Below are 22,493 nucleotides of genomic sequence, written 5' to 3'. Positions count from 1 at the left end.
TTGAGTACACATGGAAACAAATATAAGAATAAGAGACACTGGGGCCCAACTCCATCAGAGTTTTACATATACTCACCTAGCCAAGTGTCCCCAGAGGAAGCTCCTATGACTCTAACACCTTCATCTATGCCTATGCTCCTTCCCTCAAATAGATCATTAGATACACTCAGGTCTTCTTTACTTGATCACTGAGAACTATCCTAGAGTCTTCAAGCCCAGCTGGCACAGGTTACTCCGGCAAGTCTACTGTGCTATGAAATCTCTAAGCCAGATGCAGGTGCCAGTCTCTTTATCCAAAGGAGCCCCCAAGCCTCCAGAGACACACATCTAGTTCCCTCCAGATTGAAATGGGAAACAAGGAAAGGAAAATAAAATGTATTCCCAGCATGTTTTCTCCAAACTCTCTCAATACATTCCAGAGACACCAAAATCAGTCCACACAACAAACATTCAACCAGAGAAGAAGATGCCAATCTCCCCTTCCAGCAGCCACACCCACAAATTTCACAACCAACTCTTTCAACCCTTACCTCAAAATTTTGTGAGAACAAATGAGGGAATGGCCATCACTTCATTAACTAAGCACACTCCAAAAAGCAATTCCCCCAACCCACTCTAGCCTACCTTGCAAGAGAGCAAGGAAAATGTAGGGGTAATGCTTAGAGTAGAGTTTTGCTGCAATGTCAGTTCTTAGCAATTTATGTAGTAAAGTAGCCGATGTCATAAACAGGCACAACCTTCAAACTCAAAAAATCAGGAACGTAGCTTCTTTTGATTACAAAGTTAGCATGTACTCAGAAATCCCTGGCAAACAGGAAAGATACTTTTCACATCACGCTATACTTATGTGAATTACATAATGTGTTTTTGTTGTTGTTGTTGTTGTTTTTGAGACGGAGTCTCGCTTTGTCGCCCAGGCTGGAGTGCGATGGCACCATCTCGGCTCACTGCAAGCTCCGCCTCCCGGGTTCACGCCATTCTCCTGCCTCAGCCTCCGAGTAGCTGGGACTACAGGCGCCTGCCACCACGCCCGGCTAATTTTTTGTATTTTTTAGTAGAGATGGGGTTTCACCGTGTTAGCCAGGATGGTCTCGATCTCCTGACCTCGTGATCCGCCTGCCTAATGTGTTATTAACTGCATTTTACGTATGAGACACAGAACTGAACTGTGATTATTTTAACTAAGGTTAAAACATAAAAATCACAAATAGGAATAAATCTTTCAATGCATTAACAAAACAATGGCTGAATCCACTTACAAAATGAGGAAAAATTATTGAGTCATGTATCTCATAAAGATACTAACCAAATGAGATCATGGATGGCAGTGCCTTAATAATGAGAATAAAGCAAAACAAAACAAGACAACTAGTTAGTATATATCCAGCATGTGCTTAGACCAAACGTTAAATTGTATCTTTTATACATCACTACCTGTAAGTCTTGGATAAGGAGAAGAGTTGAATATAAAAATACCTTTTAAACTCCTAGATTTCTCAGCATAAGCCTTTGAGCATCTTGGCACAGTACAAAGAATGGAAAACACATCTCTATTCCTCTCACTTTGTCAAAACTTTCTCCATTCTTTTAATCTACAACTTACACAAAAAATTTCTATTGCTATTAAGCTTTTATAAAGCTTGGAATAAGTGATAGAACCAGAAATAAAATCCACACTTTCTTGTGGCCAATTCTAGCTTCCTAAAACACAGTCGTGTCAGAGAAAGGTGCAAGAGTTTCTGCTTATCACAAAAAGACGTAATTGCAATTGGTCAATCTCACTTTACTCTAAAGTATATATATTTTCAAGCAAATTTGATTTCAATCAGTCATTTGTTATTTTTAATAAAAAAAAAAAAAAAGAAACTACTGCTTTGATTAATCTCTAGGGGTAATCTAGAGCTATTCTAAGCCCAAATGCTCAGTTTACAAAGCATAACAGAAAACTAAGTCCAGTAGTGTCTTCTACTACAACATACTGACTCATTATACTCCAAGAATATGATTTTTAAACTTAAAAATATTTTTCTTTAAACATAAAAAGTGGCTGGGCATGGTGGCTCATGCCTATAATCCCACAGCTTCGGAATGCTGAGGTAGGAGGATTGCTTAAGCCCAGGAGTTCAAGACTAACCTGGGCAACATAGTGTGGCCTCATCGCTACAAAAATTTTTTAAAAATTAGCCAGGCATGGTGGCATATGTCTGTGGTCCCAGCTACTCAGGAGGCTGAGGGAGGAAGACTGCTTGAGCCCAGAAGGTCAAGGCTTCAGTGAGCCATGTTTGTACCCCCACACTCTAGCCTGGGTAACAGAAAAAGACCTGCCTCAAAAAAAAAAAAAAAGTTTTTACATGCTGATAGTAACAATATTTAAGTATAACAACCACACAACATATATTTAGATGGTTTCAACTAATGTTCATTTTGAAACCTGCTTTTGATAACCAATATTTTTAGCTAGTCTAAAACATATTTTGACTGTTTCCAATTTAAGAGAAAACATAGCTGCTGTCTCAATACGTAACTCTTCTTTAACCCCTCATATATTTCAAAGGTTAAATAATGAATTCCAGGGTTTTCAACCATATTCACCATAAAAACAGAAGTTATCCCTTTAATATTTCTATAAACATGTATCCCTCTGGTTTTCCTCAAAATAGGTTTATTCAGTAAAAAGTAATATGGTATACAGTCTCTACTTACTAAAAGGCCAGGTTTTTTAGATAGAGACACTCTACACCATGTGTCTGTTTAATATCCTATTACGAACACAAGATTATTTAAAATTAGAAAACACACCTTACAATGACATCCCAATCCCACCCAGGATTGTTTATGGTTAGCCATCAATCTCACTTTTCCCTAACCAAAGTGAATTAGGAGAGTGATAAGTATCTCAATGGAAAGGGAGTAATGTCCAATTAGACATTAAACATGAAACCAAAGAATGTGAAATCTCACTAGTGCCATCTACAGCAACAATGGAGAATACAGATAAGAATTTTTAAAATAATACTGGATGTGTATCCAACCTTTTGATTCCCTGCCCAGAACTATGCATCAAGACAGCTGTCTACCAAATCCTTCACAGAATATAAAATATATAATTAGGTGATGCCAAAATAAAATCTGCAAAATCAAGAAAACCTGAAGCATAATGCTGATGTTAGTGTATGGATCAAAAGAACAACTTTTCATAAGAGGTAATTAAATAAAAAGCATACAGAATTTATTAAAACTAGAAAAAGTGAGATAAATGATCCAGTCAGGGCCAGGCACGGTGGCTCACGCCTATAATCCCAGCACTTTGGGAGGCCGAGGTGGGTGGATCACTTAAGGTCAGGAGTTCGAGACCAGCTTGACTAACACAGTGAAACCCCGTCTCTACTAAAAATACAAAAATAAGCCGGGTGTGGCGGCATGTGCCTGTAATCCCAGCTACTCAGGAGGCTAAGGCAGGAGAATCACTTGAACCTGGGAGGCAGAGGTTGTAGTGAGCCAAGATCATGCCACTACACTCCAGCCTGGGCAACAGAGCAAAAAAAGATCAAGTCAGATGTAGCAAAAATTCCAGAATCTGAATTCAAATGGATTACAAAGCCTCAAAGCAAACCTTACCTTACATTCGACCACACTCTGATCTGATTCGCAAGTTACATAGATTTCATCTACTGCTCGGCGAAGATTGTCAAAAAGAAATGCCCAGTATCGAGCTCTCAGATCAATCTTCCGAGGATGCCTTGTTTTAGTGGGACTTTTATCAAAGTGTTTATCTCCAGTCGTAGATGATGTTATTTTACAGTCCACTGCAGTACTCTGGTGAAGTAAAATAAAACATGAAAATAAATAAATAAAAGGGCTTCCAGCGATTGGATTTTTGTATAAAGATTCAATCAACTACAAACCAAAACTACTCCAGAAATAAAAAGCATCTGTACTGAACATGTATGGACTTTTTTCCTATCATTATTCTCCAAACAATACAGTATAACAACTACTTACACATAACATTTACATTGCATTAGGTATTATAAGCAATCTAAAGATTGTTTAAAGTCTATGGGAGGATATGCATAGGTTATATGCAAATACTACACCATTTTATATAAGGGACTTGAACATCCAAAGATTTTTATATCCATGGGAGATTGATATGGTTAGGCTTTCTGTCCCCACCCAAATCTCATCTTGAATTATATCTCCATAATCCCCACGTGTAAAGGGAGAGACCAGGTGGAGGTAACTGAATCATGGGGGCGGTTTCCCCCATACTGTTCTCATGATAGTGAGTTCTCACAAGATCTGATGGTTTCATAAGGTGATCTTCCTCGCTTCGCTGGGCAGTTCTTCCCGCCACCTTGTGAAGAAGGTGCCTTGGTTCCTCTTTGCCTTCTGCCATGATTGTATGAGTTTCCTGAGGCCTCCACAACCATGCTGAACTGTGAGTCAATTAAACCTCTTTGCTTTATAAATTACCCAGTCTCAGGCAGTTCTTTACAGCAGTATAAAAATGGACTAATATAGAGATCATGAAACCAATCCCCTGTGGATACTGAGGAATAACTGTATATTATAAATCAACTTAACATATCTCTTGACCTGCTTCATATACTTCTTAAAGTATGTATTATTACCTCCACTTTACAGATTAATAAATTGAGGTTCAGAGGCTGAGTTGTTCAAGGTTACATTGCCACAGGAGACCATCTTCTAGTTACAGCTCTACAATTACACTGCTGGTTTACCATTAGACTGTTGGCCGAGGCTCAGTGCTGACAGCTCTTTACCAGATATTCCAGACCACCTCATTTCTTTCTATATACCATTCAAAATTAAAATTAACTTAGGAAGTTTCCTAAATTATACTTCCTTCCCAAAGCTTTTTTCTACATTGATCAGCAAAGGACTAGCAGCTTCCTGTGAATCCAGACTCTAATCTTATGAAATTATCAAAACTATTGCCACTTATCCCCAGCTGTTTATGAATTTATCACACATCCATAAAATGTGGTATATATGTATAGCATTCATAATCATAAGTAATTAAAATCATAAATAACATTTTACCATCCTTGCTTATAATGTACAATGGGCAATAATGCTTTGGGGTTAAACTGTTTCTATCATTACGTGTGACTGCTCTATCCAAGGCTTTTATTTACAAAGATTCCAGAAGGGCAGAAAATATATTTTATAAAGGATTTTTGAAAACATAGTTATCATTTAATCATCACAACAAGCTGTAAAGACAGGACAAATATTATTATTCCTATTTTGTAGATGACAAAACTGAGGCTCAGACTGAATTTCTTGACAAAAGTCAAAAGAATGACAAAACTGAAACTAGAACTCAATCTTTCAATTTCTGCTCCAACATTCACAGTGTTTGACATGCAGCTAGCAAATAGTAAGTGCCCAAATAATGTAAGATACGATTATCATAAGAAAAACAAAAAGGAGAAAAAATATGCCTACAGAAAAAATGTGCATAAACTAATGGCAATAATTGCCAACTTTGTGAAGAAAGGTAGACAAGACACATCAAATAACAGAGGCTACCCAGGCACAGTATTATACACATGTAGTCCTAACCACTCAGGAGGCTGAGGCAGCAGTATCACTTGAGCCCAGGAGTTTGAGAACAGACCAGGCAACACAGTGAGACCTTAAATCTCTCTTTTAAAAAAAAAAAAAAAAAAAATTCATAGAGGCTGGTTAACTAGTAGAGAGTTTTAAAATATAGGGCTCTACTTACTACTGACAAAAATAACAGCAGTGATAATAACAATTGCGCCAGCATCTAACATTCATGATATACTATATGCCAAGCATTGCACCAAGTGATTTACATATACTTAATTTAATCACTGAAGCAATTTTATATTACAAGTACTACTATTATCTTCATTTTACAGAGGAGGAAACAGGTTTAGCTAAATTAAATTATACCCCAAAGCCTCACATTAATTTAAGTGACGAAGCCAGAATTCTTAATCAGGTAACTATACTACTACTATGGCTTACTATGTCTAACTGCTTCCCAAGACACTCAATAGATGACAAAACAATCCAAACTTGCAGGAGAAATTACACACAATTGGATTCCATGAGGTAACAGTGTTTTAATCAAGGATTTTTGAGAGAAAAAGACAGAAAGAGGGGGGAAAAAAAGGGCAGGCCAGGGAAAGAAGGAGGAAGAAATTGAGACTTCTGACTCATCCCTTTCTGAGAGACTCATCGGCTCCCCTAAGAATCTGAGAAAACCTATGGACCTATCCCCCAAAAAATGCACGTGTATGACATTCAACATATATTTTCTTCATGTTCACAGACTCCATCTTCAACCTCAGATTAAGAAGCTCTCCAAGAAAAGAGAGAAGACCCAAATAAATAAAATTAGAGATGAAAAAGGAGACACTACAACTGATACCATAGAAATTCAAAAGATCGTTGGTGGCTACTATGAGAAACTATATGCCAATAAATTGGAAAATCTAGAGAGAATGGATAAATTCCAAGACACATACAACCTATCAAAATTGAACCATAAAGAAATCCAAACCCTGCACACACCAATAACAAGTAACAAGATCAAAGCCATAATAAAAAGTCTTCCAGTAAAGAAAAGCTCAGGTCCTGAAGGCTTCGCTGCTAAATTTAACAAACGTTTAAAAAAGAACTAGTACCAATCCTACTCAAACTATTCCAAAAACAGAGGAGGGGGGAATACTTCCAAAATCATTCTATGAGGCCAGTATTATCCTGATAACAAAATCAAACAAAGACACATCATAAAAACAAAAATACAAGCCATTATCTTTGATGAACATTGATGCAAAAATCTTCAGCAAAATACTAGCAAACTGAACATGTTCAACATTTTCAACATTACATTAAAAAGATCATTCATCATGACCAAGTGTGACTTACCCCAGGGATGCATGGATGGTTTAACAATATGCAAATCAATCAATGTGATATTATACAACAAAACAAATAAAAATCACGCAATCATTCCAATGCATGCTGAAAAAGCATTTAACAAAATTCAACATCCCTTCATGATAAAAACCCTCAACTATTGGGCATAGAAGGAACATACCTCAACATAAAAGCCATATACGACAGACAAACAGCTAGTATCATACTGAATGTGGAAAAACTGAAAGCCTTTCCTTTAAGATCTGGAACATGAAATGGATACCTGCTTTCACCACTGTTATTCAAAAGAGTACGTACTGGAAGTCCTACTTAGAGCAGTCAGACATGAGAAAGAAATAACTGGAAAGGAAGAAGTCAAATTATCCTTGTTTGCAGATAATATGATCTTATATTTAGAAAAACCTAAAGACTCCACCAAAAACTATTAGAACTGATAAACAAATTCAGTAAAGTTGCAGGATACAAAATCAACACACAAAAACCAGTTGCATTTCTATATGCTAACAGTGAACAATCTGAAAAAAAAAAAAAAAAGGTAATTCCATTTACAGTAGACAGAAGTAAAATTAAATACCTAGGAATTAACCAAAGAAGTGAAAGATCTCTACAATGAAAACACTGATGAAAGAAATTGAAGAAGACACCAAAAAACAGAAAGATACTCCATGTTCATGAATTGGAAGACTCAATGTTATTAAAATGTACATACTATCCAAAGCAATCTATAGATTCAATACAATCCCTATCAAAATACCAATGACATTCTTCACAGAAATAGGGGGAAAAAAATCCTAAAATATATACGGAACCACAAAAAAACCTAGAATACCCAAGGTTATCCTGAGCAAAAAGAACACAACTGTAGGAATCACATTACCTGACTTAAAGTTATACTATAGAACTATAGTAACTCAAACAGCATGATACTGGCATAAAAACAGACACACAGATCAATGGAACATAATAAAGAACCCAGAAAAAAATCCATACACCTGCAGTGATCTCATTTTCAGCAAAGGTGCCAGGAACATGCACCGGGGAAAAGACAGTCTCTTCAATAAATGGTGCTGGGAAAACTGGGTATCCATATGCAGAAGAATGAAATTTGACTTTCTCTCACCATATACAAACCTCAAATCAAAATGGATTAATGACTTAAATCTAAGACCTCAAACTATGAAACTGCTACAAGAAAACTTCGGGAAAATCTCCAGGACATTGGTCTGGGCAAAAAATTTCTTGAGTAATATACCCCATAAGCACAGGCAACGATGCAAAACTGGACAAATGGGATCACATCAAGTTAAAAAAAAAAAAACTTCTGCACAGCAAAGGAAACAATCAACAAAGTAAAGAGACAAACAACAGAATGGGAGAAAATATTTGCAAACTACCCATCTGAAAAGGGATTAATAACCAGAATATATAAGGAGCTAAAACAATTCAATAGGAAAAAAATCTCATAAACCAATTTTAAAATGGGCAAAAAATATAAAAAAACACTTCTCAAGAGAAGACATACAAATGGCAAACAGGCATATGAAAAGGTGCTCAACATTACTGATCATCAGAGAAATGCAAATCAAAACTAAAATAAGCTATCATCTCACCCCAGTTAAAACGGTTTTTATCTAAAACACAGGCAATTAACAAATGCTGGAGAGGATGTGGAAAAAAATGGAACCCTGGTATATTGTTGGTGGGAATGTAAATTAGTATAACCAATATGGAGAACAGTTTAGAGGTTCCTCAAAAAAAAAAAAATAAAGCTATCATATGATCCAGCAAACCCACTGCTGGGTATATACACAAAAGAAAAGAAATCAGAATATCAAAAAGATTTGTACTCTCATGTTTGTTGCAGCACTGTTCAAAACAGCCAAGATGTGGAAGTAAGTGGCCATCACCAGATGAATGGATAAAGAAAATGTACATATACACAATGAAATGCTTGCTATTCAGCCATTTAAAAAAAAATGAGACCCTGTCATTTGCACTAATATGGATGGAACTGGAGGTCATTATGTAAATGAAATAAGCCAGGCACAGAAAGACAAACATCACGTGGTCTTACTTACTTGTGGTAGCTAAATACCACGAAAATTGAACTCAGAGAAAGTAGAAGGATAGTTACCAAAGTCTAGTAAGGGTAGCAGGGGAGTAGGGGGGAAGTGGGGATAGTTCATGGGTACAAAAAAATGGAAAGAATGGGTGCAGCAAACCACCATGGCACATGTATATACCTATGTAACAAACCTGCACATTTTGCACATGTATCCCAGAACTTAAAGTATAATAAATAAATAAATAGTAACAAATAAAAGGATAAAAATACAAAAAAAATGGAAAGAATGAATAAGACAAAGTACTGGGGAACACAACAGGCTGACTATAATTTAATTGTATAGTTTCAAATAACTAAAAGAGTGTAACTGGATTATAATTCAAAGGATAAATGCTTGAGGGGATGAATACCCCACTTTCCACGATGTGATTATTACACACTGCATGCCTGTATCAAATATCTCATGTACCCCATAAATATATAGACCCACTATGTACCCACAAAAATTAATTTTTTAAAGCAGTTCCTCAGCCAAGTGCAGTGGCTCACACTTGTAATCTCAGCACTTCGGGGGGCCAAGGTGAGAGGACTGCTTGAGCTTACAAGTTTGAGAACAGCCTGGGCAGCACAGCAAGACCCTATTTCCACAAAAAATGAAAAAGCTAACCAGGTATGGTGGCACACACCTGTAGTCTCAGCTACTCAGGAGGCTGAGGTGGAAGGACTGCTTGAGCCCAGGAATTCAAGGCTGCAGTGAGCTATGATCATGCCACTGTACTCCAGCCTGGGAAACAGAGCAAGACCCTGCCTCTAAAAACATTTTTTAATTATAATTTAAAAAGAAGCTCTCTCCCTGTATTTTGTAGGTTTTTGAAACGATCTGAAGTACAAAAATAAAGACTTTTTTTTTTTTTTCAAGATGGAGTCTCACTCTGTTGCCCATGCTAGAGTGCAATGGCATGATCTTGGCTCACTGCAATCTCCGGCTCCCAGGTTCAAGTGATTCTCCCACCTCAGCCTCCCGAGTAACTGGGATTACAGTCACCATGCCTGGCTAATTTTTGTATTTCTGTAGAGATGGGGTTTTACCATGTTGGCCAGACTGGTCTTGAACTCCTCATTTCAGGTGACCCGCCCGCCTCAGCCTCCCAAAATGTTGGGATTACAGGTGTGAGCCACCGAACCTGGCCTAAAAGATTACTTTTTTTTTTTTTTTTTTTTTTTGAGACAGAGTCTCGCTCTGTAGCCCAGGCTGGAGTGTACTGGCACAATCTCGGTTCAGTTCACTACAAGCTCCACCTCCTGGGTTCACGCCATTCTCCTGCCTCAGCCTCCCCAGTAGCTGGGACTACAGGCGTCTGCCACCACACCCAGCTAATATTTTTGTATTTTTAGTAGAGACAGGGTTTCACCGTGTTGGCCAGGATGGTCTCGATCTCCTGACCTTGTGATCCACCCACCTCGGCCTCCCAAAGTGCTGGGATTACAGGCGTGAGTCACCGCGCCCGGGCAAAGATTTCTTTTATGTCTACCCCTTCTGAGATAATAGTTTCTTATATGTGTATCGAAAGGAACATTAAATAATACACTTAATTTATCAGTGCATGTATCTTACTATATAATTTTTAAAATATAATATGTACTTAAAAATCTATCAACTGGTTTTTTAGTAATTTTTTTAGCACACCACAGCCACCATACAGACAGGAGTGCAGCCCCTCCTCCCTAGAACCCCCACCCCACTCTTCACTAGGCAGGGCCCATGGCTCATGAATGCAGAACAGTCGCCCTAGCCATGGCTGAGCATACCCACTGGTAGTGACACGGAGTTTCCCTGGGAAGAGGCTCCCAAAGGCATATGACAGCCCCTTGGCCACTGCCACAGTAATAGTGCTATTCCTCCTACCCTTGGACTAGGGGAGGACAGAAAGAGCCTAAGGGCTAAACTCAAACTTACAGTACATCACAGCTACTATACAGAGAGGAGACCAACCTCTCCTCCCTGTGAGCCTTCAACTCCCTGCTCCCCAACAAGCAGAACCCGAAACTCATGCCAGCAGTGCAGCCACCCCATCCCAGTGACTGAACACCCTCGGTAACAGGGGTTCCACATTTCTTGGAGGTGGAGTCCCTAGGGGTAACCAAAAACCTCTCTGCCACTACCTCTGCCATGGAATAGTACTTGCTACCCTCAGACTAACAAAGGAACCAAGACCCACAGTACCTTATCCATACCTTCGACAAACTGCAGTCAACCCAAGGAGACAAGGCCAGTCTGTCTCCCATGTGTCCCACCCACCCCCTGCTCATCAACAGACAGGGAACCCCCAGCTTGGGCCCACAGCACAGACCCTTCATCCTGTGATGCCACTGCTAAAGTCCCTTCCTCTACTGGCTCCAAGTTGGGGAGAAACATCACCCCAGAGCTGCAGGGGGCAGTCTGGGAGTGTCAAGCCACAATCCAAAAGCAGTGGGAGAGGAGCCCACACTTTGAGAGCATTGAGAGGGAGCAAGGTTACAACTGTGAAGAAACCACATGACCAAGGAAGAACCTATCAACTGACCAATACACTTAAGCACCATGCACTGGATCACATCCCAAAGCTTCAACACCAAAAATACACTGCTGTATTAGTCCATTCGCACACTGCTATGAAGAAATACCTGAGACAGGGTAACTTATAAAGGAAAGAGGTTTAATTGACTCACAGTTCCACATGGCTGGAGAGCCCTCAGGAAACTTACAATCATGGCAGAAGGCATAGGAGAAACAGGTACCTTCTTCACAGAGTGGCAGGACAGAGTGAGTGCCAGCAGGGAAAATACCAGACACTTATAAAACCATTAGGTCTCAAGAGATTCACTCACTATCACGAGAACAGCATGGGGGAAACCACCCCCATGATCCAATTACCTCCACCTGGTCCCATCCTTGACACATGAGGATTATGGGGATTACAATTCAAAGTGAGATTTGGGTGGGGACACAGAGCCAAACCATATTGCTAACATACCCATCCCCATGAAATTAAACAAAAGAAGTCAGCAACAAATAAAGACCTTGCACAAAGCTTCCGTCCTATGAAAACATCAAGAAGTCCATTAATTACTCAAATTTCACTGCAGTTAAAGGAACACCCACACTCAGAGAAAAGAAAGAACCAATGCAAGAGTTCCAGTAACTCAAATGACCAGAGTGTCATATGTCTTGAAATGACCACATCAGTTCTTTAATAAGGGTTCTTAACCAGGCTGAGCTGGTTGAAATGACAGAAATAGAATTCATAATATGAATAGGGCCTGTAATCCCAGCACTTTGGGAGGCTGAGGAGGGAGGGTCATCTGAGGTCAGGAGTTCAAGACCAGCCTGGCCAACACAGTGAAACACCATCTCCACAAAAATACGAAAATCAGCTAGGCATGATGGCGGGTACCTGTAATCCCAGCTACTTAGGAGGCTGAAGCAGGAGGATCACTTGAACCCAGGAGGTGAAGGTTGCAGTGAGCAGATTGCGCCATTGTACTCCAGCCTGGGCGAAAGAGCAAGACTCTGTCTCAAAAAAAAAAATATATATGGATAGGAACAAAGGTCATCAAGATTCAGGAGACAGGCAAAACCCAATCCAAGGAAACTAAGAATCACAATAGAACAATATAGGAGCTGAAAAATGAAATACCCAGTATAAAAAAGAACCTAACAGATCTAACAAGGCTAAAAAAACACACTATAAGAATTTCACAAGGCAATCACAAGTATTAACAGAATAGATCAAGCTGAGGAAAGAATCTCAGAACTTGAAGACTGGCTTTCTGAATTAAGACCGACAAAAATAAAGAAAAAGGAATGAACAAACCTCTGAGAAATGTGGGATTCTGTAAAGAAGTCAAACCTATGAATCACTGGCATCCCTGAAAAGGATGGGGAGTAAACAAACAACTTGAAAAAATACTTCAGGGTAGTATCCATGAAAACTTTCCCACCCTTGATAGAGAGGTCAGCAGTCAAATTCAGGAAATACAGAGAACCCCTGCAAAATTCTACACAAGAAGATCAACCCCCAAGACATGTAATCATCAGATTTTCCAAGATTGAAATGAAAGAAAAAATGTTAAAGGTAGCTTTAACAGAGAGAAAGGGCAGGTCACCTACAAAGGGAACCTCATAAAGCTAACATCAGACCTCTCAGCTACAAGTCAGAAGAGACAGGGGGCCTATATTCAACATTCTTAAAGAAAAAAATCTTCAACCAAGAATTTCATATCCAGCCAAACTTAACTTCCTAAGCAAAGGAGAAATAAGATCCTTTTCAGATAAGCAAACGTTGAGTTTATGACTACCAGACCTGCCTTACAAGAGATCTTGAAAGCAGCACAAAATATAGAAAAGAAGAACTGCTACCAAACACACTTAAATACACAGACCAGGGACACTATAAAGCAACGACACAAACAAGCCAGCATAGTAACCGGCTAACAACAACATGACAGGATCAAATCCACACATACCACTAATCTTGAATGTAAATGGGCTAAATGCCCCACTTAAAAGGCACAGAGTGTCAAGTTGGATTAAAAAAAAAAAAATAAGACCCAATGGTATGCTGTCTTCAAGAGACCTGTATCACACATAAAGACACACATAGGCTCAAAATAAAGGGATGGAGGGAAATCTACCAAGCAAACGGGAATCAGAAAAAAAGGAGTGGTTACAATCCTAACTTCAGACAAAATAGACTTTGAGCCAACAAAGATTAAAAAAAATGACAAAAAAAGGACATTACGTAATGATAAAGGATTCAATTCAACAAGACCTAACTATACTAAATATATATGCACCCAACACAGGAGAAGCACCCAGATTCATAAAGCAAGTTCTTAGAGACCTACAAAGAGACTTAGACTCCCACACAAAAAGAGTGGAAGACCTCAATACTCCACTGGAAGTATCAGATCATCAAGACAGAAAATTAACAAAGATATTCAGGACCTGAACTCAACATTGTACCAAATGGATCTGATAGATCTCTACAGAACTCTCCAACCAAAAGCAACAGAATATACATTCTTCTCATTGCCACATGGCACATACTCTAAAATCGACCTCATAATTGAACATAAAACAATCCTCAACAAATGCAGAAAGAACTGAAATCATACCAAACACACTTTCAGACCACAATGTAATAAAAATAGAAGTCAAAACTAAGAAAATCACCCAAAACCATGCAACTACATGGAAATTAAACAACATGCACTTGAATGAATTCTGAGTAAATAATGAAATGAAGACTGAAATCAAGGAGTTCTTTGAAACTAATGAGAACAAAGATACAACATACCAGAATCTCTGGGATTCAACTAAGGCAATATTAAAAGGGAAATTCATAGCACTAAACACCCACATCAAAAAGTTGGAAAGATCTCAAATTAACAATCTAACATCACAAGTAAAAGAATTACAGAAGCAAGAGAAAATCAACCCCAAAACTAGCAAAAGACAAGATATAAACAAAATCAGAGATGAACCCAAGGAAATCAAGACATAAAAAACCATTCAAAAGATCAATAAATCCAGGAGTTGATTCTTTGAAAAAATTAATAAGACAGGCCACTAGCTAGACTAATAAAGAGGAAACGAGAGAATACCCAAATAAACACAACTGGAAATGTCATGTTACCCCTGACCCCACAGAAATAAAAATAACCATCAGAAACCACTATGAACACCTCTATGCATACATATTAGAAAACCTAGAAGAGATGGATAAATTCCTGGACACGTACTCCCTCCCAAGACTGAACCAGAAACAAACTGATTCTCTAAATGGAACAACAATAAACTCCGAAATTCAATCAGTAACAAGTAGCCTACCAACCAAAAAAAGCCCAGGACCAGAAGGATTAACAGCCAAATTCTACCAGATATACAAAGAAAAGCTGGTACTGTTCCTATTGAAACTATTCCAAAAAAATTGAGAAGAAAGAACTCCTCTCCAACTCATTCTATGAAGCCAGTATCATCCTGATACCAAAATCTGGCCAAGACACAACACAAAAAGAAACTTCACGCCAATATCTTTGATGAACATTGACACAAAAATCCTCAACAAAATACCTGCAAACCAAATTCAGCAGTACATTAAAAAGCTAATCCACCAAAATCAAGTAGGCTTCATCCCCGGGATATAAGGTTGCCTCAACATAGGCAAATCAATAAATGTGCTTCATCACATAAACAGAACCAAAGAAGAAAAAACCACATTGTTATCTCAATGGATGCATAAAAAGCTTTCAATATAACAACATATCTTCATGTTAAAAACTCTCAATAAATTAGGTATTAAAGGAACATACCACAAAATAGTAAGAGCCATCTATGACAAAGCCACAGCCAACATCGTACTGAACAGAGAAAAGCTGGAAGCATTCCCCTTGAAAACTGGCACAAAACAAAGATGCCTTTTCTCACCTCTCCTATTCAATACAGTATTAGAAGTCCTGGCAAGAGCCATCAGGCAAGAGAAAGAAATAAAGGGCATCCAAATAGGAAGAGAGGAAGTCAAAATATCCATTTACAGATGACTTGATTCTATGTATCTAGAAAACCCATAGTCTCAGTACAAAAGCACCTTCAACTGATAAACAACTTCAGCAAAGTTTCAGGATACAAAATCACTGTACAAAAAGTCATTAGCATTCTTTCTGTAATCCCAGCACTTTGGGAGGCTGAGGCAGGCTGATCATGAGGTCAGGAAATCGAGACCATTCTGGCCAATGTGCTGAAACCCTGTCTCTACTAAAAATACAAAAATTAGCTGGGCGTGGTGGCATGCACCCGTAGTCCCAGCTACTCAGGAGGCTGAGGCAGAAGAATCGCTTGAACCCGGGAGGCGGAGGTTGTGGTAAGCAGAAATCGTGTCACTGCACTCCAGCCTGGCGACAAAGCGAGACTCCATCTCAAAACAAAAACAAAAACAAAAACAAAAAAGTCATTAGCATTCTTATACACAACAACAGCCAAGCCGAGAGTCAAATCAGGAATGCAATCCAATTCAAAATTGCGACAAAAAAGAATAAAATACCTAGAAATACAGCTAACCAGGGAGGAGAAACATCTCCACAACAAGAATTACAAAACACTGCTCAAAGAAACCAGAGATGACAAGAACAAACGGAAAAACATCCGATGCTCATGAGTAGGAAGAATCAATATCATGAAAACAGCCATACTACCCAAAGCAATTTACAGATTCAATGCTATTCCCATTAAACTACCAACGACATTCTTCACAGAATGAGAAAAAGCTATTTAAAATTCACGTGGAACCAAAAAAACGCCCAAATAGCCAAGGCAATCCTAAATTAAAAAAATAAAGCACTAGAGGAATGAATGCTACCCAACTTCAAACTATGCTATAAGGCTACAGTAACCAAAACAGCATGGTACTTGTACAAAAACAGACACAAAGATCAATGAAACAGAAGAGACAGCCCAAAAATAAGGCCACACACCTACAACTATCTGATCTTTGACAAAGCTGACAAAAACAAGATATGGGGAAAGGACTCTCTATTCAATAAATGGTGTTGAGATAACTGGGTTGCCATATGCAGAAGACTGAAACTAGGCCCCTCCCTTACACCATATACAAATATCAACTCAAGATGGATTAAAGACTTAAATGTAAAACCCAAAACTATAAAAATCCTGAAAGACAACTGGCAATACCATCCTGGACACAGGAACATGCACAGGAAGATTTCTTGACAAAGACACCGAAAGCAATTGACACAAAAGCAAAATTTGACACACGGGATCTAATTAAACTTAAGAGATTCTGCACAGCGAAAAAAAAAGTAAACAACTTACAGAATGGGAGGAAATTTTTGCAAACTATGCATCTGACAAAGGTTTAATAAATATCTGGCATCTATAATAAATGTAAACAAATTTACAAGATAAAAACAAACAACCCCATTAAAAAATAGGCAAAGAACACAAACTCTTTTCTAAAGAAATCATACATGCAGCCAATAAGTATATGAAAAAAAGCTCAGTATCACTGTTCACTAGGGAAATGCAAATCAAAATCACAATGAGATACCATTTCACACCAGTCAGAATGGCTATTACTAAAAAGTCGAAAAGCAACAGATCTTGGCAAGGTTGTGGAGATAAGATAATACTTATATGCTATTGCTGAGAGTGTAAATTAATTCGGCCATTATGGAAACAAATATGGTGATTCCTCAAAGAGCTAAAAACAGAAATACCATTCAACCCATTACTGGGTATATTACCAGAGGAATATAAATCATTCTACCATAAAGACACATGCACATGAATGTTCACTGCAGCACTATTCACAACAGCAAAGACATGGAATCAACCTAAATGCCCATCAACAACAGATTGGATAAAGAAAATTTGGTGTATATATATGATGGAATACTATGTACCCATAAAAAAAGAACAAGATCATGTATTTTGCTGGAACATGGATGAAGCTGGAGGCCATTATCCTTAGCAAATTATTGCAGAAACAGAAAACCAAATACTGCACGTCCTCACTTACGAGAGCTAAATTATAAGAACTCATGAACATAAAGAAGGGATCAACAAACAGACGGGCCTCCTTGAGGGTGGGAGGAAAAAGAGGAAGAGCAAAAATAACTATTGGGTACTAGGCTTAGTACACGCGTGATGAAATAATCTGTACAACAAACCCCCGTGAAACGAGTTTACCTATATAACAAACCTGCATATGTACCCCTGAACCTAAAATAAAGGTTAAAATACATATACATAGATAAGAAATATATACATGTATGTGTATATATGTGCATATATATGTATATATGTTATATGTGTATATTAAACCATATGTGTGTATATATTTTTAACCTTTTTTACAAATATATGCATATAAAATCATTGGTGCCTTTGTGTGTGGGGACAGGGGATTCTTTGTGAACTCACAATGATATCATGATTAGAAGTCCATGTTTTTCTCATATGAAATTTTATTTTACATAATACATACTATATACTTAAAAATATCAAAATAATTGTCCAAAAAATTAAAAATCAGCCAGGCACAGTGGTGTACGCCTCTGGTCCCAGCCACTCTGGAGGCTGAGGTGGGAGAATTACTTGAGCCCAGGAGGTCAAGTGATTCTGTGAGCTGTGATTGTGCCACTGTACTCAGCCTGGGCAACAGTGAGACCTTATCTCAAAAAATTAAATTAAATTAATAAAATAAAATAACAACACCTATGAAAAGTTCAGAGAAAATAACTATGGATTAAAAAACTAACTATAATTATGCTAAACACCTTCAAAAGATAAAGTAGGCTTGTGTTCTCCAAAATTTTATTACAGCAATTCAAAATTTTTGTATTCCAAATATCTTTACTATCCTACAACCTAAAGGCATCATTATATCAAGAAAGAAAATCATAAAAGAACTGGCAAACATGGAAGGCACAGCAGAGGAGTTAAGAGCATAAACTGTGGAAATTAACTGCCAAGGGCTGAACGTGGTGGTTCATGCCTGTAATCCCAGCACTTTGGGAGGCCAACAGGGGCGGATCACTTGAGGCCAGGAGTTTGGGACCAGCCTGGCCAACATGGTGAAACTCTGTCTCTACTAAAAATATAAAAATTAGCCAGGTGTGGTGACACATGACTGTAGTCCCAGGTACTAGGGTGGCTGAGGCACGAGAACTGCCTGAACCCAAGAGGAAGAGGGTTCACTGAGCCAAGATCACACCACTGCACTCCAGCCTGGGCAACAGGGTGAGACTGTCTCAAAGAAAAAAATAAATAAATAAAAAGAAAAGAAATTGCCGGGCGCGGTGGCTCAAGCCTGTAATCCCAGCACTTTGGGAGGCCGAGATGGGCGGATCACGAGGCCAGGAGATCGAGACCATCCTGGCTAACACAGTGAAACCGCGTCTCTACTAAAAAAAAATACAAAAAACTAGCCGGGCGTGGTGGCGGGCACCTGTAGTCCCAGCTACTCGGGAGGCTGAGGCAGGAGAATGACGTAAAACCCGGGAGGCGGAGCTTGCAGTGAGTTGAGATCCGGCCACTGTACTCCAGCCCGGGCGACAGAGTGAGACTCCGTCTCAAAAAAAAAAAAGAAAAAAAAAAAGAAAAGAAATTAACTGCCTGGGTTCAAATGCTGGCGGTGTCATTTACTAGTAGTAAGCTACATGCCTTCTCTCTGTCTCAGTTTCTTTTTGTAACAAAACTTCAATGTAAGTGAGGATAACTGTGATGCTTACATCAAAGGGTATGAGAACCAAATACATTAATATCTGTGAAGTATTTAGTACAAATCAGTCACACTGATTACTATACACATATTTGTTTTTAAAAAGTACATTAAATTTTTATTTAGATAAATAATATTCAAATCCTGCAAAATAAGATTTTCATAATTTATAATACATTCAGAAATTGAAATTAAAAGTAAATAAGTAAAAAAGTTATAGATGCTGTACCTGTTTAGTAGTTTTATGAGTGCCTTGAATTGTCCTCTTAGATTTTCCACCAGTTTGATATTTAGGTTTTCCTTCAAGGCAAGAAAAAAATAAATATGTAGATATATGGAATGATAGATAATATAAAATTGAACTATAGGTAATTAGATAATGTAAACCTAAACTACTCAAATCATTCAGGCATACTAACATTTAATCTCCTTCCAGAGACCACAGTATAGTACAGTCTGTTCATGGTCAGTATAAACCAATATAATTAAAACAACAACCACAAAAAATTTCCAAAGTCCCAGAGACTGTTATTATTGAATATCTTTCTCTGAACAGGAATAAATCAACATCTTAAAGAAGTCAAATACTCTAACAACTTTTAAAAACAAAGTCCAGTTACTGGTACTCCTCAACTTATATACAAATCTGGAAATAGTTCTCTAAGTTCAAATTTCATTTCAACAATAAAATTAAGACTATATGTTTTCTATATAAAACCCCAATATTTTGTTTTAATTTATGATATATGAAATGCACAATTTCATTGTGAAAAGTGAGGTTTCAGTTCTTTGTATTTTCTCACTCATTCTTTTTATAAGAAAGACACTACTGTTTTGTAATTACTATTCTCAACAGCAATTCAAAACAGAAATAAAATTCTTCTTTTTTTTTTTTTACTTTTATTTTAGGTCCAGAGGCACATGTGCAGGTTTGTTATACAGACAAATTACGTTTCACAGGGGTTTGGTGCACAGATTATTTCATCATCCAGGTAATTAGCATAAGTAACTGATAAGTAGTTTTTCAATCTTCACTCTCCTCCCACTCTCTACCCTAAAGTAGACCCTGATGTCTTTTGCTCCCTTCTTCGTGTCCATGTGTATGTACTCAATGTTTAGTTCCCACTTATAAGTGAGAACGTGCAGTATTTGGTTTTCTGTTCTTGCATTAGTTCACTTAGGATAATGATCTCCAGCTCCATCCTTATTGCTGCAAAGAACATGATTTCATTCTTTTTATGGCTATATAGTAGTCCATCGTGTATATATGTACATTTTCTTTATCCAGTCTACCATTGATGGCCATTTAGGTTTATTCCATGTTTTTGCTATTGTAAGCAGTGCTGTGATGAACATACACATACATGTATCTTTATGGTAGAACAATTTATATTCTTTGAGTATACACCCAGTAATTAGATAGCTGGGTCAAATGGTAGTTCTGTTTTTAATTCTTTGAGCAATCACCAAAGTGCTTTCCACAATGGCCAAACTAATTTACATTCTCACCAGCAGTGTGTAAGTGTTCCTTTTTCTCTGCAACCTCTCCAGCATTTCAAAATCGGAATAAAATTCTATAAGGTATAACAGAATAATTTTCCTTTCTGCAAAATAATTTTGGGGCCAGGTCCCCTGAAGCAGTATAAATGAGCCATAACACACAGGTACCTAGCTATCAACTTATCCGACATAAGTGGGACACCCTCACCGTTCCACCAGGGGTGAAGGGAAAGAATGCTACAGTAACCTACAGAGCCCCATCCTTTAATTACATAAAACAATGTACCAGCAAGTTTTTTTAGAATATCCAGCAGAAAAACCAGCTTAGAATAAGCACAAGCTGTAATGTACCAGCAGGTTTTTAGAATATGCAGCAGAAAAACCAGCTTAGAAACAAAAATAATATGAAGCAGAGAACTTTTTTAAGTGGAATTATCCTCAGAAGCACTTAAGTATACATTGTAATCATAAAACAGAACAAGTTGCTATTAAAAACTTAGTTTTTAATCGCCTATATGTGGCAAAGCTTTAACAATATAAAATAATCCTTAACAAAAATTGTAAATGTTAATATTCTTCTTTTGTCATCATTACTACGGATATTCAGAAAGTTCTAATTATCTGTGCTTACAGTTTTTTGGTTTTTCTTTCTTTTTTAAGATGCAGTCTCTCACTCTGTGCCCCAGGATGGATTGCAGTGGCGCGATCCGGGCTCACTGCAACCTCTGCCTCCCAGGTTCAAGCCTCACAAGCAGCTGGCATTACAGGTGCCCACTGCCATGCCCAGCTAATTGTTTTGTATTTTAGCAGAGACAAGGTTTCACCGTGTTGCCCAACCTGGTCTCGAACTCCTGAGCTCAGGCAATCTACCTGCCTTGACCTCCTAAAGTGCTAGGATTACAGATGTGAGCCACTGCGCCCAGCCTGTGCTTACAGTTGTATTATGTTACAATAGTCACAAATGAAGCTTTAAAATTGTACTGGCCAATTATTTATGTTCTTATATGAAAAATCAGATTATGTACAGATGTTTATTATATTTTCTTTGTTTTTTGAATAGAAACAACTTTAATAGAAACACCTTTGAACTATTTTATGTTCAGAATAACCCATGGAAAATGAGATAATACAATTTCATATAAAAATATTTATAATACACAGCAACCACAAAATACTTTTTTTACTTCTATAATAAATCATGTTGATATGTACTTTTATCAAAGAAATGAAGTAAGAGTAAGCTCCTTGTGAAAAGATTCGCTGTTAAGAAGTTGAATTGCAAAAGATAAATCCAATTTTCCCCTCTATTTGATAGTTTTTATGATTCAAAATAACTGCTCTCTAAAAATAGCTAGGAAAACTAAGAAAGAAAAGCTACAGGGGAAGACAGGTCCAAGCAGGCATTTTAAAATACCATAATACCTCCATAATTAAAATAATATGGCACTCACACATGAATTAGGTAAACAGACTAGTAGAATGGAATACAATTACATATGGAAATTCACTCTACAGAAAAGGTGGAATCTCAAATAACTGGGGCAAAGATAAACTTCATAGTAAGTTATGCTGAGGCAACTTGTTAGCTATAAGGAAAAAGATAAAATTAGATCCATACCACACACTATGTGTAAGAATAAACTACAAATGGGTCAGAGGACCAAATGTAAAAAAGATAAAGATTTAAAACATTTTTTAAAGAAAAT

General features: G+C 37.7%; 1 protein-coding gene across 10 annotated transcripts in view; it reads right to left on the bottom strand.

The window, feature by feature from the left end:
• The window catches only part of LOC105491013 (S-phase cyclin A associated protein in the ER), a 560,926-nt gene that overhangs the window by 498,979 nt on the left and 39,454 nt on the right, over positions 1-22,493 (bottom strand). For 9 of the 10 annotated variants that reach the window (XM_071100885.1, XM_071100886.1, XM_071100887.1 and 6 more), the window contains 2 exons: positions 19,517-19,587; positions 3,619-3,816 (listed from right to left, as the gene is read on the bottom strand). In XM_071100885.1, coding sequence (XP_070956986.1) covers positions 3,619-3,816; positions 19,517-19,587 — 269 coding nt within the window. The remainder of the gene's footprint in view (positions 1-3,618; positions 3,817-19,516; positions 19,588-22,493) is intronic. The other variant, XM_071100890.1, reaches the window with a different exon arrangement.

The sequence above is a fragment of the Macaca nemestrina genome, chromosome 7, assembly GCF_043159975.1.
Source record: "Macaca nemestrina isolate mMacNem1 chromosome 7, mMacNem.hap1, whole genome shotgun sequence".
NCBI lineage: Eukaryota > Metazoa > Chordata > Mammalia > Primates > Cercopithecidae > Macaca > Macaca nemestrina.
This window is presented reverse-complemented; position numbering and strand designations above follow the sequence as displayed.